The sequence below is a fragment of the Erpetoichthys calabaricus genome, chromosome 7 (assembly GCF_900747795.2).
Source record: "Erpetoichthys calabaricus chromosome 7, fErpCal1.3, whole genome shotgun sequence".
NCBI lineage: Eukaryota > Metazoa > Chordata > Cladistia > Polypteriformes > Polypteridae > Erpetoichthys > Erpetoichthys calabaricus.
In genome coordinates this window covers 192164094-192180868 of record NC_041400.2, presented here as the reverse complement: position 1 = coordinate 192180868, position 16775 = coordinate 192164094, and the positions used below count along the sequence as shown (strand labels likewise).

Below are 16775 nucleotides of genomic sequence, written 5' to 3'. Positions count from 1 at the left end.
AATTATTTTATCTCAATGGCATCCCTAGTGGAATTACCGGTATTTATGAAAATGGTTATCCGCCTTTACTGTCCAGTCACCCTAGTTGTCTAAGATCTGGAACATCATAACTGAAAAATGGGACATGCTGGACGAAAACGGTTTTCAGATTTGGAGTCGGCAAGTGAAACCTGTTAAACGGTAGCAAAATGCTGGTTGACCAGTGTAATTAAACAGAAAAAGCCATCTTAAACAAATGAGTTTCGATTTGAAAAGTGAGAATGAAGTAATATTTCTTAGCTCAGATGGTAGTGAGTTCCAGAGCTGGGGAGCAGAACAACTGAATGCTGTGCTCCCCATGGTGGTAAGATGGGTGAAGGGGAGGTCAAGTGGATGGAAGAAGAGGTTCTAAGGGTGAGGGAAGGAATGGAGGAGGTCAGACAGATATGGAGGGGCAAGGTTATGGAGAGCTTTAAATGTTAACAGGAGAATTTTGAAGTCAATACGGAACTTAACCGGAAGCCAATGAAGCTGCTGCAAGACAGGAGTGACCTGGTGAATAAGAGGGGGTTCTAATAATGATGCGGGTGGGCAGCTGAATTCTGGACCAGTTGAAGCTTATAAAGAGATTTGCGAGAAAGACCAAAGAAAAGGGAATTGCAATAATCCAGAATAAGAAGTGACAAGGCTGTGAACAAGGATAGCAATGGTGTGGGAAGTGAAGGAGGGGCGAATACGATTAACGTTACACAGGTGGAAATAAGCAGACTGGGAGATGTTATTGATGAGGGACTGAAAAAATAGGATGACACCCAGACTCTTAACCTGTGGGGAAGGGGAAACAGAAGAATTGTCAATAACAAATGAAAAATAATCGGTTTTGGATAATGTTAATTTTGTACCAATGATGAGAATCTCAGTTTTGTCATTATTTAAGAAAATTTGAAGAAAACCAGGATTTAATTTCTGTTATGCAATCAATAAGCGAGGAGGGTGGAAAGGAAAAAGTCGGTTTGCTAGTGAGGTAGAGCTGGTGTCATCAGCGTAACAGTGGAAGCTAATGTTATATTTACGAAAGATATTACCAAGGGGAAGGAGGTAAATAATGAAGAGGAGGGGCCCCAGGACAGAGCCACCTGAAGTAACAGCGGTGGGTTGGGATGTGAAAGTTTTAAGCTGAATGAACTGAGTGCGGCCTAACAGATAGGATCTGAACCAATCTAGTGGAGTGTGAGTAATGCCAATCGAAGATAATCTATTGAGAAGAGTCGTGTGACAAATAATGTCAAAGGCTGCACTCCGATCAAGAAGGATGAGAATAGGAATTAAACCAGAATCAGCTGCCATAAGAAGGTCGTTAGTAATTTTGATAAGTGCCTTTCTGTACTATGGAGGGGACGAAAACCAGACTGGAACTGTCAGTCAGTCATCGTCCAACCCACTACATCCTAACACAGGGTCACAGGGGTCTGCTAGGGCCAATCCCAGCCAACACAGGGCGCAAGGCAGGAACAAATCCCGGGCAGGGCACACACACACACACACACACACACACCAAGCACACACTAGGGACAATTTAGGTTCGCCAATGCACCTAACCTGAATGTTTTTGGACTGTGTGAGGAAACCGTAACATCCAGAGGAAACCCACGCAGACACGGGGAGAACATGCAAACTCTGCGCAGGGTGGATCCTGGAAGCGAACCCGGGTCTCCTTACTGTGAGGCAGCAGCGCTACCACTGTGTCACCGTGCTGGAACTGTTAATAATAATAATAATAATAATTTTTTGCATTTATATAGAGCTTTTCTCACTATTCAAAGTGCTCAGCAATTGCAGGTTAAGGTCCTCGCTGAAGGGCCCAACAGAGCAGAGTCCCTATTGGCATTTACAGGATTCGAACCGTGAAGATCCCTACCCTCAGAGCCACCACTCCGCCTGACTGTTCATACAGATTATTTTGAGATAAATGAGAATGAAGTTGAATTGCCGCTATTTTTTTTTTTTTTTTTCAAGAAATTTGGAAATAAAGGGTAGATTAGAAATAGGATGAAAATTACTGAAATTGGTCCGATCGGCACCAGAAATGGCAGGTTGGAAACTAGATAACATGCAAGACATGGCTACAAATAATCGGGAGGTATACTGTGAATGACATGTTGCCTGTAACATTTCAAAAATTATATTTGTTTTCTTCTAATTTTTAGGCATGAGAAGGAACATAGTTCAGTGAAGAAGCACCTTCAAGAGGAAGTAAAGCAAAGCAAGGCAAGAATTGCAGCTCTCACCGAGGAACTACAGGCCCATAAAGTAAAATGTGCTGAATCCCAGGGGATTGTTGAGATGGTTAGTTACGTAATTTTTCTTCTAAATATTTTATATCTTCGGTATCCGAAGCCTTTCAGCGGTGTCGTGCCGAACCTATGTTGCAATGTTTTTCTGTGTGCCGACATAATTCTACCAATTTTGTTATATATTGTATCAAAATTGGTCCGGTTATAATGGGCTTCAAAAGTATAAAAGTATCTTGTATTATTGGTCATTCAATATTTTTAAATACATAGGATCATACGCAAAAAGAATGTTTTGTCGGATTTTAATTTTTAACACATTTATTCAAAATTTTATTACAAATGATAAATTACAAGTTTTTTTCAATACAAAATATGTAGTTTGAATAAGAAAAAAATATCAAGAATTCTAATATGATTAATCATTATTAATCAGAGCTATTAATCAATTAATGTGAAGCAATTGTATAACTTCATTTGGTGGCTTTATTTTTAGTTCCAATTATTTGATTAAAATAAGTAGATAGAGTATTAATCCAAAGGTGAAATTCACAAGTAGTTTGTTTCTTAAAGCCAGAAACGGCCCTTTTTATAGCTTCACTTTTCTCATCAGTTTTTAAATGTTTTCTGATGTTTAGTTTGATGATGATGTCTTTGTACACTTGATGTACGACACACAACACTTTCACAGCATAACGCACACACAGCATGATCCTTTTGTTGTACAAATCCATATTCTTTTGTCCAAGAGTCTTGAAATCAAGTTTTTGTCGTTTATGAATCATTTTAGGGCAGTATATTACTTAATAATAACAAGAAGTGTTTTTTTTAATGTACCACGGCCTGCACTGTACACATGTTTTTTCCATTTACATGTGAGTTACATACGCAAAACGTAGGTGAGGGTGCGAACACATTCGCTGTACAGTTTTGCCTTGGTTTGCGAGCATAATTCATTTCCGGAAACGTGCTCATAATCCAAAGCACTCGTATATCAAAGCGAATTTCCCCATAAGAAGTAGTGGAAACTCAGATGATCCGTTCTACAAACCCAAAAATATTCATATAAAAATGATTAATACAGAATATAAATTAAAAATACACAAAACAAATTAACTTGCACTTTACCTTTGAAAAGAATCGTGGCTGGTGTGAGGGAGACAAGAGCGAGGAAAGGAGGAGGTGGAGGGTTATTGGGTAGGACGACTTTCACTCTAACTAACGGGAATCCTTGCTGTCTGTTGGCTCACTGGAATCTTCTTTTCTTGCGACTTTAGCAAGGAACCTATCCAAGAACAGTTGGTTTTGCCTGAAGAGTCACTACACTTCGACACAAAGTAAAAAAAAAAAAAAAAAAACTTTACACACTGTCATGGTGGCGCAGTAGTAGTGCTGCTGCCTCGCAGTTTGGAGACCAGGGTTCGCTTCCCGGGTTCTCCCTGCGTGGAGTTTGCATGTTATCCCCGTGTCTGCGTGGGTTTCGTCCGGGTACTACAGTTTCCTCCCACAGTCCAAAAACATGCAGGTTAGGTGCATTGGCAATTCTAAATTGTTCCTTAGTGTGTGCTTGGTGTGTGTGTGTGTGTGTGTGTGCGCGCGCACGCCAGCGTTGCAGTGGGCTGACGCCCTGCCCGGGGTTTGTTTCCTGCCTTGCGCCCTGTGTTGGCTGGGATTGGCTCCAGCAGACCCCTGTGACCCTGTAGTTAGGATATAGCAGGTTGGATAATGGATGGATGGATTTACACACTGTATGGTTTCTAAACTCTTTTGGGTTTCCCTCCTAACTGGACGACACGCGGAAGAGCATCCCGAAGCAACTGCAGGCTCCCAGCGCTGTAGAAGTTCGCTGCAAAAGTGAATCCGAAAAGATCACGGTCATTGTATAAGCGCCAGCCGTCGATGGGTGATGCAAAGAACATTATAAAAATGTTTAAATACGTAACAATAGACTATGCTGAAACAGTTGGTGGTGATTGTATGGAAGATGTAAACAACTTACAATATCATGAAGAATACAGTGCATCCGGAAAGAAATTCACAGCGCATCACTTTTTCCACATTTTGTTATGTTACAGCCTTATTCCAAAATGGATTATATTCATTTTTTTCCTCAGAATTCTACACACAACACCCCATAATGACAATGTGAAAAAAGTTTACTTGAGGTTTTTGTAGAGAAAAGCCAAGCAAAATGACACCTTTTATTGGCTAACTAAAAAGATTACAATATGCAAGCTTTTGAGGCAACTCAAATTTATTAAAAACTAGCAAAATACCCGCGCTTCGCAGCGGAGAAGTAGTGTGTTAAAGAGGTTATGAAAAAAAAAAAGGAAACATTTTAAAAATAATGTAACATGATTGTCAATGTAATTGTGTTGTCATTGTTATGAGTGTTGCTGTCTTTTATATATATATATATACTAGGGGGCTCTGCCCCCTGCTCGCTTCGCTCGCCAACCCCTGGTGTTGGGAATGACAAAGAGCGTGATGTATGAATGAGATATAGAATAGTGTGAAGGTGTAGATGATGCAAATAGAAAGCAAACAATAAAGTGTGTGGCACAGTGTAAAGGTTTATTGGAAAATTTCTTTGTACATGCCGTTTAAGTGTAAAAGGTAATTCCAGGTCAGAACTTGTAAGGTCAATGAAGATGGTTATTGTTGTGATCAGAGTCAAGTTTGTCAGAGCTTAGAAAGAGTTGTGTCTCTCCAGGAAGTAATGGAATGACTTGGGTATTTATGTTTTCCACATTAATATTTTTTGGACATAATATAGTGCGTTGCGTTAAAAGGGGCATTTGGTCTAATGAGATTGCTGTTCCAAATCTCTCTGTAACTAAGTCGTCGCAGATAAAGGCTTGAGGAATTGTAATAATATGTGGCTGAAGTCCATCTGTATTGGTGAGTGTACCATCTCTCAGTTGTAATAAGCAATTGTTATGATCTGGTTCTGGACATCGCATCTTTTTTACTAACTGTATCTTTTGAAAGCAATGCCAATTGTCTGCGTATTTTAAGGTGCACTGAACAATAGCTGAGTGCATGGCATCTGGAAGAATAGCTAATCACTGTTTAAAATCTCCTCCTAATAAAAGTACCTTTCCTCCAAATCGAATATTATTATTCATAAACGTTTGTAGAAGTTTATGAATGGTGTTGAGTAAGTGACTTCATGCCATTGTACATTCATCAATAAACAACATTTTTTGAAGACGGATGTCACGTGCAGTGCCACCGTTAATGTTCATAGTGGATACCGATTTGTAGGATCTAATGCAGTTGATAAAGATTTCACTTTCAGGTACATCGTCAGTTAGAATCTTCTGTAGATATTCAGTATATGAATGTAAAGAAGGCAGTCTAATTTGACCGTTTTGACAACAACGTCTAAATGTATTACTTGTATTGCCAGTTGTTTCTTCAGGGAAGTGAACTGAATGACAATGATTGCAAATGACATTCATTAATCGGAATGAATTTTCCCGGTGTATGTTTTCCTTGTGCCGTTTGAGAGGCGCGTTGTTGCATATGTAGTATTTGGGACGTGTTGTTTTGGAGCTGTAATCGATTTGCCTGTGCTGTGTGAGACGCCCGTTGTAGCCTTCCTTGCCGTTAACGTATGTCTGAGACGGGAGGTGTTTCGTTTTGAATCTGTGCCTGTTGCGATGCAGCACTTTGATTGATAGTTTGCGTCATGTGGATCCAGGATGTAGATTTGTGCATATTTGCGTTGTTGATTTGTTTCAGGGTGCACTGTTCCAATGCGATGCAGTATTTGTGCACATATGCGAAAGTAGTATGGGCCATTGCCTTTTGGTGGCCTGATATTTACTAAAAGCAAATGAACTATTGTAGGATCTAACGCAGTTCATAAAGTTTTTACTTTTAGGTACATCGTTAGTTAGAAGCTGTAGTTGAGCTTTGCGTTTTTGGAGTCGAGACATTTTTTCTTTTAGAAATATGGATAAGTAATAAGAAGTATTGCACTCACTGTTAATATGGAGACTTTTCTGTGGTTGAACGGTTAATAGTGCCTTATGGTAATGAGATCCACCTATGCTGCATAGCCGTCTATTTTGTTGTTTCTTTCATGTTCATGTGTTTGTTCCTGTTATCCTTTCCTTTTCGTTTTGTACCCGTGACCGTGTATTCATGACTTGTTTCAATATGTTTCCTTTTCTGCAGTTGAACGGTTAATAGTGCTTTATTGTAAGGAGATCCACCAATGCTGACACCTATGCTGTCTAGTGTGAAGGTGCTGACGTTCACTTTAGAATATGTGGCTTTGGGTGTGACTTCTTATGGATGTGGGGGGGGGTGTTGAGGATTGTTGTTGCGCGAGCGTCTTCTTTCTTTTTGTGTTCCTGTGTCTTGTTGAATCCCCCTCTTTGTGTGTGTCCCGTCCCTCGCTTGTAGGGTCTGTGGGGTGGTTTTGTGTTCTTTTTTTTGTGTTCCATGGGCTTGTTGAATCCCCCTCTTGGTGTGTGTCCCGTCCGGTGCCTGTAGGGGGGGGGGGGGGGGGGGGGGTGCCTCGCTGTTGTGTGCGAGCCTCTTTTTTTTTTTTTTTTTTTTTTTTCGGGTCTAGTTTCGTGTGCAATGTGTTTCGTGCTTTTCCTGCGTTTGACTTTGCGCCTCATTTCTCCTTTTTGTATGTGCTCACTCCTTTTTTCTGTGGTCTTGTCCGCCACTCGCGGCCCCTCATCCGCCTTTGTCGCCCTCTTTTCTCCGCCTTTCTCCGACTCTCGCGGACTCTTTTTGCGCCTGCGCCTCTCGCGGCCCCTCATCCGCCTCTCTCGCCCTCTTTTGTCCGCCTTTCTCGGCTCCTCAGCCGACTCTCGCGGACTCTTTTTGCGCCTGCGCAGTACGTCTTTTTGCAGCTACGGCCCATGGCCGGATGTGCCTGCGTCCATCATCCGGTTTAGCATTCTCGGTTAGTAATATGGATATATATATATATATATATATACATATATATATATATATACACACACACACACATAAACATATATATATACATATCTAAATATACACATATCTACATATATATATATATATATATACATATACACATCCACATATATATACATATATATATATATATATAATATATCTAGACATACATACATAGATAGATTGACACATATATTTATATATATATATACATATATATATATATATATATATATATATATATATATATATATATATATATATATATATATATATATATATATATATTATAATATGTAATTGTGTTGTCATTGTTATGAGTGTTGCTGTCATATATAGCAAAATACCCGCGCTTCGCAGCGGAGAAGTAGTGTGTTAAAGAGGTTATGCTACTATATATATATATATATATATATATATATATATATATATATATATATATATATATATATATATATATATATATATATATATATATATATATATATATATATATATATAATAATATAATATAATATATACACATCTACATATACATACGTATATATACATATACACATCCACAAATACATATATATATATATATATATATATATATATATATATATATATATATATATAAATATAGACATACATATATACATACATACATTCACATATACTGTGTATATATATATATATATATATATATACTGTGTATATATATTGGCTCCTGTATTTAGGATATAGCGGGTTGGATAATGGATGGATGGACATCTGTATGCATAGCCCTATTTGCCCGTTTTCATTTTTTTTCTTTCTTCAGTAAACCCGGAGCTTGTCAGTTCAAATCCTGGTACTGACACCACTGTGTGACCCTGAGGAAGTCACTTCACCTGCCTGTGCTGCAAAAAACAAAAGTAATGTAACAAATTGTACCTCAGATGTTGTAAGTTGCTGGAATAAAGGCATAAGTCAAATAGATAAATATGTATTATACACATAGGAACTATTCATTTATTTTCAGTTAAGTCATCTGCAGCAAACTTTTATAAATGAGGGTTTCTCATTTTTAGATAGTGCAAACTGTTTCTTCTTCATTGACGTTTTCTCTTGGAGAGCTTTTTTCATTTCATTGAAAATGAAAGCAGCAGCTGCCAAAATATGTAGCTTTCTTATTAATTTTTCAACATTGTGTAAAATAAATGTATAAAGTAACATAAAAGGTTTAAATAGTGGTTATCCTTTTACACTAAAATATTACTGAAGAGATACAAAAAAAGTAAAATGGATATGTTCTTTTTCTTTAAGGAGATTAAATATTACTGAAGAAAGAAAAAAAAAATCAAACAGCCAAATGGGGCTATGCATACGAACTTAAAAGGTTTAAATAAAACAAATATATATTTTATTTTTACTTGCTTAAGTTGTGGAGGGTGTATCCTGTAGCAAAGCCCTAACTGTTTTCGTGAAAGCCCGTTTCAGTCAATAAGTCTTAAAAAAACGTGTAAAGATATTGACAATAAGCTAAGCAAACCCAGGAAGACATGGAATCGTTTAAATCAAGTATCATTACATCTTCCTTTCTTAAAGAGAAGTAAGGCAGTACTTATAAGCTTACATATTTATATATAGACATACCTACATATATATATATATATATATATATATATATATATATATATACAGTGGTGTGAAAAACTATTTGCCCCCTTCCTGATTTCTTATTCTTTTGCATGTTTGTCACACAAAATGTTTCTGATCATCAAACACATTTAACCATTAGTCAAATATAACACAAGTAAACACAAAATGCAGTTTTTAAATGATGGTGTTTATTATTTAGGGAGAAAAAAAATCCAAACCTACATGGCCCTGTGTGAAAAAGTAATTGCCCCCTTGTTAAAAAATAACCTAACTGTGGTGTATCACACCTGAGTTCAATTTCCATAGCCACCCCCAGGCCTGATTACTGCCACACCTGTTTCAATCAAGAAATCACTTAAATAGGAGCTGCCTGACACAGAGAAGTAGACCAAAAGCACCTCAAAAGCTAGACATCATGCCAAGATCCAAAGACATTCAGGAACAAATGAGAACAGAAGTAATTGAGATCTATCAGTCTGGTAAAGGTTATAAAGCCATTTCTAAAGCTTTGGGACTCCAGCGAACCACAGTGAGAGCCATTATCCACAAATGGCAAAAACATGGAACAGTGGTGAACCTTCCCAGGAGTGGCCGGCCGACCAAAATTACCCCAAGAGCGCAGAGACGACTCATCCGAGAGGTCACAAAAGACCCCAGGACAACGTCTAAAGAACTGCAGGCCTCACTTGCCTCAATTAAGGTCAGTGTTCACGACTCCATCATAAGAAAGACACTGGGCAAAAACGGCCTGCATGGCAGATTTCCAAGACGCAAACCACTGTTAAGCAAAAAGAACATTAGGGCTCGTCTCAATTTTGCTAAGAAACATCTCAATGATTGCCAAGACTTTTGGGGAAAATACCTTGTGGACTGATGAGACAAAAGTTGAACTTTTTAGAAGGCAAATGTCCCGTTACATCTGGCGTAAAAGGAACACAGCATTTCAGAAAAAGAACATCATACCAACAGCAAAATATGGTGGTGGTAGTGTGATGGTCTGGGGTTGTTTTGCTGCTTCAGGACCTGGAAGGCTTGCTGTGATAGATGGAACCATGAATTCTACTGTCTACCAAAAAATCCTGAAGGAGAATGTCTGTTCGTCAACTCAAGCTGAAGCGATCTTGGGTGCTGCAACAGGACAATGACCCAAAACACACCAGCAAATCCACCTCTGAATGGCTGAAGAAAAACAAAATGAAGACTTTGGAGTGGCCTAGTCAAAGTCCTGACCTGAATCCAATTGAGATGCTATGGCATGACCTTAAAAAGGCGGTTCATGCTAGAAAACCCTCAAATAAAGCTGAATTACAACAATTTTGCAAAGATGAGTGGGCCAAAATTCCTCCAGAGCGCTGTAATAGACTCATTGCAAGTTATCGCAAACGCTTGATTGCAGTTATTGCTGTTAAGGGTGGCCCAACCGGTTATTAGGTTCAGGGGGCAATTACTTTTTCACACAGGGCCATGTAGGTTTGGATTTTTTTTTCTCCCTAAATAATAAAAACCACCATTTACAAACTGCATTTTGTGTTTACTTGTGTTATATTTGACTAATGGTTAAATGTGTTTGATGATCAGAAACATTTTGTGTGACAAACATGCAAAAGAATAAGAAATCAGGAAGGGGGCAAATAGTTTTTCACACCACTGTATATATATCTATATCCGAAACCGTGCAAGCACACTCTTGAGAATGCAACGTATAGTTGTACAGAAGAAAAGCAATCTTGCCTCAAATGAATGGCAACCTTTTGTAGGTCTATGAACTTAATTTAAACTTTAGGTTTACACGGTGCTTTCTTTCCTGCTCTCATGAATATGTCTGTATGTGTCAGTCGGTCAAATCCACGCGCTTCGCACCGGCGAAGTACCGCTTTTAAATTTTTATTAAGAAGAAAATAAAACCTTTTTAAATTGAGGGAAAATATACTAATAACAGTTTGTTAAGGATCAGTTTTTTTGTGAAGCTGCCTTTACTCGAGTGATCACTTCGACCTGACATGGTGGCCAACTATTAGCGTTACCTCGTAGGTAAAAACCCATACATTCAGATTGTGAATCAGACTACGAATGCCGTGAATGTAATTACACACTCACTGCACTTGCTTACGGTAATCGAACCTCGGACGTCAGCGCTAGAGGGGCTTAGCAGCGGTGAAGTACTGCTTTTAAATTTTAATTAAGAACAAAAGAAAACCTCAGAGGTTCGATTCCCGTAAGGGAGTGAAGTGAGTGGCCGGTTACCTACCAGGTAACGCTTATGGTTGGACAGCAAGTGACGTAACATCAGCCACGGTGCCTTCAGTTGTGAGAAGCAGATCATAGAATGATTGAAAATAGTTTTGCATTTACCTTTTTAGTAAAAGGCGAGCTTTTAAACCTGAGAAATCACCCCGTAAATGCACACGTTTAATTGCACATGTGTTAATATGTATGGTTACACAGTATTAAAAGACAGTGAACAACGTCATTTACCTTCGTTCCCGCGTTTGATAAAAGGCGAGCTTTTAAGCCTGAGAAATCACCCTGTAAATGCACACATTTAATTGCACGTGTTAATATGTATGCTTACACAGTATTAAAAGACACTCAAAAATTAACGTCATTTACCTTCGTTCCCGCGTTTGACTCGTGCTGTAAATCTCTTCCTTGTTTTTAGTTCACGTGATTACGTACGAGGCGTGATGATGCGATACGTGACTCCGCCTCCTCCATTAGAGTATATGGACAAAAAACATGTTCCAGTTATGACCATTACGCGTAGAATTTTGAAATGAAACCTGCCTAACTTTAGTAAGTAAGCTGTAAGCAATGAGCCTGCCAAATTTCAGCCTTCCACCTACACGGGAAGTTCGAGAATTAGTGATGAGTCAGTCAGTCAGTCAGTGAGGGCTTTGCCTTTTATTAATATGTATAGATAAAAAAAAACTGAGAAATCCCATGTCCATAAGTATTCACAGCCTTTGCTCAATACTTTGTCAATGCACCTTTGGCAGCAATTACAGCCTCAAGACTTTTTGAATATGATGCCACAAGCTTGGCACACCTATCCTTGGCCAGTTTCGCCCATTCCTCTTTGCAGCACCTCTCAAGCTCCATCAGGTTGGATGGGAAGCATCGGTGCATAGCCATTTTAAGATCTCTCCAGAGATGTTCAATCGGACTCAAGTCTGGGCTTTGGCTGGGCCACTGAAGGACATTCACAAAGTTGTCCTGAAGCCACTCCTTTGATATCTTGGCTGTGTGCTTAGGGTCGTTGTCCTGCTGAAAGATGAACCGTCGCCCCAGTCGGAGGTCAAGAGCGCTCTGGAGCAGGTTTTCATCCAGGATGTCTCTGTACATTGCTGCAGTCATCTTTCCCTTTATCCTGACTAGTCTCCCAGTCCCTGCTGCTGAAAAACATCCCCACAGCATGATGCTGCCACCACCATGCTTCACTGTAGGGATGGTATTGGCCTGGTGATGAGCGGTGCCTGGTTTCCTCCAAACGTGACGCCTGGCATTCACAACAAAGAGTTCAATCTTTGTCTCATCAGACCAGAGAATTTTCTTTCTCATGGTCTGAGAGTCCTTCAGGTGCCTTTTGGCAAACTCCAGGTGGGCTGCCATGTGCCTTTTACTAAGGAGTGGCTTCCGTCTGGCCACTCTACCATACAGGCCTGATTGGTGGATTGCTGCAGAGATGGTTGTCCTTCTGGAAGGTCCTCCTATCTCCTCAGAGGACCTCTGGAGCTCTGACAGAGTGACCATTGGGTTCTTGGTCACCTCCCTGACTAAGGCCCTTTTCCCCCAATCGCTCAGTTTAGATGGCTGGCCAGCTCTAGGACGAGTCGTGGTGGTTTCAAACTTCTTCCACTTATGGATGATGGAGGCCACTGTGCTCATTGGGACCTTCAAAGCAGCAGAAATTTTTCTGTAACTTTCCCCAGATTTGTGCCTCGAGACAATCCTGTCTCGGAGGTCTACAGACAATTCCTTTGACATCATGCTTGGTTTGTTCTCTGACATGAACTGTCAACTGTGGGACCTTCTATAGACAGGTGTGTGCCTTTCCAAATCATGTCCAGTCAACTGAATTTACCACAGGTGGACTCCAATGAAGCTGCAGAAACATCTCAAGGATGATCAGGGGAAACAGGATGAACCTGAGCTCAATTTGGAGCTTCATGGCAAAGGCTGTGAATACTTATGTATATGTGATTTCTCAATTTTTTATTTTTTTTTATTTTTAATAAATTTGCAAAAACCTCAAGTAAACTTTTTTCACGTTATTATTATGGGGTGTTGTGTGTAGAATTCTGAGGAAAAAAAATGAATTTAATCCATTTTGGAATAAGGCTGCAACATAACAAAATGTGGAAAAAGTGATGTGCTGTGAATAGTTTCCAGATGTACTGTATCTACAACCGTTAACACCGTCTGGTCTTCCACCGCACGAATTACTGTAGTAAGGAGGACGTATCCAAGAAAGGTAATGTAGTACATCTTCAGAGGACAACACTAGACAACAAAGGAGATCTTGATATGCCATTTGTATTAAAACGTTAAGTTTCCCATTAGAATAGCTTTTGCAAAGACAATTAACAAATCTAAGAGCCAAACATTCGAAAAAGTCGTTTTATTTAATAGAGAGAAACGAAATACAATCACGGGCAGTTAAACGTCGCGTGGATGCAAATGTAACACTTCACATGAAATTTTAAAATCTGTTTAAATTGTACAACCACCTCCTCATATGCGAGTGGCAGAACCGCAAAGAGGCTAGTGCCTAGCGCTGGCCAGGGGCTTGGCGAGCGAAGCGAGCAGTGAGCAAAGCCCCGTAGTAATAACAACAGAGATCTTTACATTTCTGTAGTACTTTTCTCACAACTCAAGGTGCTTCAGTGAGTGGGGAGCTACTTCAATCACCAAAGTTGTGTAGCATCCACCTTAATGATGTGATAGCAGCCATTTTTTGGAGCCAGTGCTCTCACCACACATTAGCTATTAGGTGGTAAAGTGGCGAGAGACCATTAGAGACAGGGGATGATTAGGAGGCCAGAATGACTAGGCCATGGAGGACAAATTAGCCTGGAGATTGGTAAACACCTTGCTACTTACAAAGGATGTCCAGGGATCTTTTATGACCACAGAGAATCAGGACCTCGGTTTTACATCTCATCCTAAGGATGGTGCCATTTTTTATTTTATTTTTTTTTTACAGCACAGTTCCCATCACTGCAATGGGCCATTGGGAGCCACACACAGACTACAGGGTAAGCGCCCCCTGCTTGCCTCATCAACACCTCTTCCAGAAGCAACCAAAGCTTTCCTTAGATGGTCTCCCATCCTAGTACTGGCCGGGCCTTAACAGGCTTAGCTTTAGATGGATGACCTTGTCTGAAGTGCATGTGGTATGACTGCTACTTTTACTGACCATAACGTCATGAAAACTCTAGGCAGTGATTCTTAACCTTTTTCGAGTCACTTACCTCTTTAAGAGTGTAATGAAAGCTATGGACCCCTTTCCCCAGAAATATTCACATAAACACAAATTTGCATGCAATGAATAAAATATACTTTATTTAAAGTATTATTAAACTTTTAAAGTAAACAATCTAAAAAAAAAAACCAAAACACTCCCTTTTTATGCAAAAAGTAATGACCACTCATTATAATTATGAAATACTAGCTGTGTAAGTCCGTGTTGTAAAAAGCCCGGTCTCCTTGAAACTATTGAAATCGTCAGGGGGGAAAAAAGTTGAAATGCAGAGTCGGCGGTTTCGTTTTGCGGACATGCTCACCCCTCTTGTCTATCAGTGGCTAAGCGAGTTTCTCTCTCGTTTTGTCTTTCCTTGGCGATGTCACTTTGGCAACAGAGTCGATTTCTTTCAGCTTCATGGTGTAGCCGCGTCCTTCTTTCTTTTTCTGACTCGTTAACCTGGGGCTGCCTTGCCAGCTCTTTGAACTTCATGCTGTAGCCTCACACTTCTGGGCCGCCTCGCACTTGACAGACACTTCCACTTCCATGCATAGACGTTTATATATAAGACAAGCCTCTTGTGCAAATTAAAACAAATCTGCTACTGCTATGCTTTCTACTACCATTACTACTTCATCTACATCTACTCTAAATTAACAGTACAGGCAGTCCCCGGATTACGTACGAGATAGGGACTGCAGGTTTGTACTTAAGGTGAATTTGTATGTAAGTCGGAACAGGTACATTATTTTAACAAATGCAATTGTTGACCGACTGTAACCAAGTGCTCTGCCAATGAATGATGGAGTTTCACCTCTTTCTGACCTTTTTATTATTTCTACTTTATTTCCCATGGTGATGGTTTTTCTCTTCTTTACTGTAGCACCAGCACTTGCATCAGATTTGTGTTTCAGAGAAATTCTTGAAGGGTGAAGACAAAAGGTTAAGATGAGCTCTTCTGTACAGCACTGTACACGCTATCGCAGCAGATTAGGCACCAGTCGTCAACACGTCTGATGTATAGGGTGGTCCAGATCTAATTATGCAATTTTCATTACGCTATAACTTATTCAGTTTATTACATAGAAAATCACCCGAAAAATCCCGGACCATCGAGAATTGTGCGAACTGAAGATACGAAGAATCGTCTTTGCGCCGAACTGGAATCGTCCCTGCATAAATCAAAGTCATCCAGATGATCTGGATCTGCAGAATTAGATCTGGACCACCCTGTACTGACAAGAGACAGCTTCCTGCTATGTGTGTAACTGTACAAGCAGGCTTGCTATAGAGAATGAATGGGGGCAGCGAGGGGCGGTTCATCACCAGCCCACATCAGTCACCTCCACTACAGTATGCTGCCTGCAGTGTCCTGCCGCACCACCGCCCCCATTCAACGTGCAGCCATCCGAGGCACACTACAATGCTACCCCCTGCCTCCCTGTTCACCCTCAATGGCCTCCGTTCAGCCACAACAGGGTCACCACTTGCAGCGGGGGGCGGGCAGTGAAACCGCTTGCCGCCGGGAGCCACCTGACGGACACTACACTGCACGAGCAGCGAAATTGACCCCCTCCAGCCTCCGTCCAGCCACCGCTTGCAGCGTCCCCGGGCCGAAGATGACGGAACGGCAGTTACTGAGGTGCATGCGTCGCAGCTGCGGCCCCATTCGTATGTTGTAGGTCGGGTGTCCGTAACCTGGGGACTACCTGTACCCGGCTGTATAGTGAACATAAATGTTAATTTTTATCTGACCTGCTTGGATCCTCTGAAACCCATCAGGGGGTCCATGGACCTCAAGTTAAGAACTCCTGCTTTAAGGTGTTTCTCACGTGATTGGTAACCTCTTCTAGAATTAAATCCTCCCCTCCTTTATATCAAGAATGGGTTTTCAAGGAAACATTTTCTGCTGATACCTGAAGAAAGGTAAATGTTCTGAAGGAGGTTCATAAAATAGATGGGTAGTTTAGTTTGCTTTAGCATGTTTCAACATAAAGTCCCATTTGTAAATTACAGTAGTTTAAATCCGTTTATGAAATATTACGAAGTGACTGAACGCTTGCGGCACTCAAGTTGCACTTGCCTCAATTAATTACTTAAGTGGAGTTAGGGAAATTAATATTCACCAAATATAAATATTGAGCAGATTGTCCATCACCATGCACTACCATCTGGCTAAAAAGATTAATAGTCCCAGTCCTACCTTCTCCAGCATGATAGTGATACAAGGCACATTGCCATAACAGTAAAGGATTATTTAGATAACGTAGTGCAAGCTGGAGATTTGAAATGAATGTTTTGACCTCCATGGCTTGTAAAGCTTAGAGCAGTTCATGTGTCTGAAACTCTTTGGAGAAAGTGATCAATTTTGGGAATTGAGACCTTTGTTAATTTTTAGCATTTTTGTCTTCATAAGTAAAAGATTTTCTGTATCTGTTAATATCAAGCCCTTTGATGGAGCTGGCCGT

General features: G+C 40.2%; 1 protein-coding gene across 1 annotated transcript in view; it reads left to right on the top strand.

Moving 5' to 3' along the window:
- LOC114654975 (coiled-coil domain-containing protein 171-like) overlaps positions 1 to 16775 on the top strand; it is a 510202-nt gene that overhangs the window by 46375 nt on the left and 447052 nt on the right. Inside the window, exon 9 of the mRNA XM_028805855.2 lies at positions 2187 to 2325. Within this exon, the coding sequence (XP_028661688.1) occupies positions 2187 to 2325 (139 nt within the window). The remainder of the gene's footprint in view (positions 1 to 2186; positions 2326 to 16775) is intronic.